The 4,245-nt window shown below is 40.3% G+C and overlaps 1 protein-coding gene across 5 annotated transcripts in view; it reads left to right on the forward strand.

Moving 5' to 3' along the window:
* The window catches only part of Smyd4 (SET and MYND domain containing 4), a 56,904-nt gene that overhangs the window by 25,360 nt on the left and 27,299 nt on the right, over positions 1-4,245 (forward strand). For 4 of the 5 annotated variants that reach the window (XM_004635471.2, XM_023719933.1, XM_023719935.1 and 1 more), the window contains exon 4: positions 2,140-2,229. The exons of the other annotated variant lie outside the window; for it this stretch is intronic. In XM_004635471.2, coding sequence (XP_004635528.1) covers positions 2,140-2,229 — 90 coding nt within the window. The remainder of the gene's footprint in view (positions 1-2,139; positions 2,230-4,245) is intronic. 5 annotated transcript variants of the gene reach the window in all.

Genomic DNA, 4,245 nt, shown 5'->3' on the forward strand with positions numbered 1-4,245 from the left:
TGGGCTGGTGAGATGGCTCAGTGGTCTAAAGCACCTACTTAGAACAAGCTTAGCAAAACACAGGGACTGCGGTTGATCCCCCAGCACCACATGCCAGCCAGCCCCGCCCCCTGGTGGGCTGAGCTGGCCACACCCACATACATACACACACACACAAATAATAAATAAATGTTTAAAAAAAAAAACTAATGAATAATAGTAGTGAACCTCCTTGATAGTGAATATCCTTGTCTTATTTCTGATTTTATTTTATTTCATTTATTTCTCTTTCTGGTTTTAGAGGGAAAGCTTTCAGCTTCTCCCCATTTAATATGATGTTGGTCATTGGTTTGTCATAAGTGCCTTGCACCGATTGAGATAAGGTCCTTCCCTATCTGTTTTCTTCAGGACTTTTATCATGAACAGTGTTGGATTTTGTCCAAGGCTATTTATGTGTCAATTGAGATGATCAAGTGACTTTTGTCCTTGCTGCTGTTTATATGATATATTATATTTATTGATATGTGTATGTTCAGCCATCCCTAAGTCTCTGGGATGAAGCCTACTTGGTCATGATATATGATCTTTTTTATGATTTATTTTCCCTGTTTGCCAGTATCTTGGTAAGGATTTTTGCATCTGTATTCATTAAGAGGTTGAGCTGTACTTGTCTTTTTTGGTTGAGTCCTTTTCTGGTTTGGGAATCAAGAATACTAGCTACTATCAATGACTTTAGGAGTACTCTTTTAGGGCTGGCCAAATAGCTCAGTGGATTAGAGCACCTGCAAGCAGGAGCAGGGGCCAGGGGTTCATTCCCCCAGCCTGCTGTGCCAGCCCTGCCCCCGGGGCATGCTGAGAGGGCAATTGTGCACCTGTAATCCCAGCACTTGGGAGGCTGTGAACAGGAGAACCACTGAGTCCAATCTAGTAGTGAGACCCTGAACACCCTGTAGATTCTTCCCCAAAATACAGGGGGGGGGGAAAGGAGTACTCCTCTTTTGATTTTATTATTAAAGAGTTTGATGAGTGTTGATATTAAAACTTCTTTAATGTTCTCATAGAACTCAGTGGTGAATCCATCAGGACCTGGGCTTTCATATATATATATTATCATCAATCTCATTGATACTGAGTTTCAGGTTTTTATGTTTTCTTAGTTAAGTCTTGGTAGTTCATATATATTTAGGAATCTATTCATTTCTTCTGAATTAATTTTACAGAGTCTCATAATATTAATAATATTCTGGATTTTGGCAGAGTCTATAGTGATTCTAGTGATTATGCCTTTTTCATTTCTAATTGATTTGGGTCCTTTTTTTTTTTTTTGCAGAACTAGGGATTGATTGCCAGGCAAGCACTTATTCTACTGAGCTATCTCCCCAGCCCGGGTCTTTTCTTTTCTTTTCCATATTGGCTAGAGATTTGTTTATTATTTTGTTTATTCTTTCCAAGACCAGCTCTTCAATGTATTGATTCTTTTTTTATTGGAGGAGATACCGGGAATCAAACTCAGGACCTTGCACTTGCCAGGCAGACCCTTGTGCCACTAAGCTATATCCCCGGCCCTGATTTATTCATTCTTAGTATTGTTTTTTTAGTCTCAATTTCATTCATTTCTGCTCTGATCTTTTTTTTTTTTTTCTTCTCTGATCTTTACAGTTTCCTTCCTTGAACTAGCTTTCAATTTGAGTTGTGCTTCTTTTTCTAGGCCCTTGAGGTGCATTGTTAGCCTCTTCGTTACTTGTTGCTAGGACAAAATACCTGACACAAGTTAAAGGATGAAAGATTTATTCTGGCTGACACTTTGTAGAAGTTTTAGTCCAAAGTTGGCTGTCAGGCAGGATGGCGTGGCACGAGGAAGCAGAGGAACCATGAGAGGGGGAGGGTGGCAGGTAGACCTTCCAGGCCATGCCCCCAGCAACCAGCCTTCTCTGACCAGGCTTTCTCTCCCAGTGTTATATTCAGCTGTAAATTCATCAGTGGGCTAATCCACTTATGACTGTCATACCCTTTTGATCCAATCACCTCCCCAAACCCATCTGTGAGTGCCTGAGGTTTTGTAGGGACATCTAGATATAAACCCTAATAAGTTACTTATTTGGACTCACTGTTTTTCTGGTACAGGCATTGACAGCTATAAACTAGTTAATTGTTTTGCAGGGAGTTTCACATTCAAGGCCTAACACTGAGGACATTTCCCTGTGCTATGCTAATCGCTCTGCAGCCCTCTTCCGTCTGGGTCAGTATGAAGTGAGTATCAGGATGCCTGGTGTCATGCTGGGACTTCACCAGAGCACAAGACCTCTGTTGCCTTTCATAGAAAACTGAAATCATGCTATGCCTCTGTTGGTTGAATTGGAAACACCTTGATAATCACCCGGACTTATTCTTTCCCTTGATTCATTTCACCTGTCACAAGTGGCCAAGCAGAATAATACTGATTGACAAGAAATAGCTATGACACACTCTGTGGCGGCATTACCAGATCCCATAGGCCAGCAGTTCTCAGGGTTGGGGTCAGCTGTGTGATACATTGCTAATAATACTTTAGGTTCTTAGTGTATCTGTTGTATTTACTTGTTCATTTATTTAGTTAAAACAAGTAAAGCATGTTCAAGATTATTCCTGTAATATAGCTTTCCCTCAATAAGCATTGAATGTGGGAAAGTAAGAGGTGCCTTGAAATGCTATGAATGCCTATAAGGTAGGCTTTCTGAGTAGCTTTCTTCTCATTTCTTTTTTTAATTTAATTTAATTTATTTATTTGTGTGGGGGGGCCAGCTCAGCCCACCAGGGGGCGGGGCTGGCTGGCATGTGGTGCTGGGGGATTGAACCGCGGTCCCTGTGCTTTGCTAAGCTTGTTCTAAGTAGGTGCTTTAGACCACTGAGCCATCTCACCAGCCTTCTTCTCATTTCTTAATGTGGCAACAGAAAAAAAAAGTTGAGATTTGTGTCAGTGGAGTTTTTAAGGTAGGAAGTAACCAAAATCAGATTTATATATAGGAAGACACCTGTGAGGCCTCTGAAGTTTGCACTAGAGAAGCTAAGAGCAGGCTATAGAATGCCACAGGATAGTAGTACCTCAGTACTCATCATTAATGGTTCAGTGTGGCATGATGAATGCGAAAACAACAAATATGAAACTGATAGGGGCCGGGGAGATGGCTCAGTGGAATAAGCACTTCCCTGGCAAGCACAAGGGTCTGAGTTCAATCCCCGGTTCTGCCAAAAAAAAAGAAAGAAAAGAAAACTAATAATTTGCACAGAAGGGGTAGTGAGTCATGAGCCGAGTCACAGCAGCACTTTCCAGCTTGCCTGTCAAGTACTAAACAAACAAGTATTAGGACAAAATTTTCAAGTCAGAATGCATCATGTACCAAATTTAACAAATTTTGAAGAAATCACGTACCAAGGAAGGACAACATTCATTTCAGAATTCCACAGAAATTCAAATTATACCTTAGAGTTTAAAACTATTAGAATAGTCACAAGTTCATACTTACTGCCCTTCAGACTAAAAGAGAAGATTTAAGAATCTAACTCTAGGTCATAAACAAAGTCCTGTGCTACTAAAAACAGAATTAGAACTTGCAAAACATCGAACTCCTTATAACTTTTCTATATTGATTGTTTCTGTTTGCCTTCTTCTAATGATTCTTATTTGTTAAATACATAATATTCCAGGCACTCTTTTTAGCAGTTCAAATAGATTACTTTATCTCATCCTTAAAGCAACCTGGTGAAGTATAATCATCTCTGTGTTTCAGATCAGAAAACTAAGACTGTGAAATTAAATTCTTGCATAAGGTCATGGATTTGTAAAAGGAATAGTCAGTATTTTGAATGCAAATTTGTTCAGATTCAGAATCTGCCCTATAATTCTATACAGCTTCTTTCTACTTCATTTTTTTCTATTTTTAAGAAAAATGGAAATATTTAATAAGAAAAATTAAACATAATATCCTCACCAGGAATGCGGGCTCACACCTGTAATCCTAGCACTCAGGAGACTGAGACAGGAGGATCACCACAGGTTCAAGGCCAGCCTGAACTACATAGTGAGATCCTGCCCCTAAAACAAACAATTAAAAACAAAACCCATAATGAGGGGCTGGTGAGATGGCTCAGTGGTCTAAAGCACCTACTTAGAACAAGCTTAGCAAAGCAAAGCGACCACAGTTCAGTCCCCCAGCACCACATGCCAGCCAGCCCCGCCCCCTGGTGGACTGAGCTGGCCACACACATACACATACACACACACACACA

Source organism: Octodon degus, unplaced genomic scaffold, assembly GCF_000260255.1.
Source record: "Octodon degus isolate 3935 unplaced genomic scaffold, OctDeg1.0 scaffold00072, whole genome shotgun sequence".
NCBI lineage: Eukaryota > Metazoa > Chordata > Mammalia > Rodentia > Octodontidae > Octodon > Octodon degus.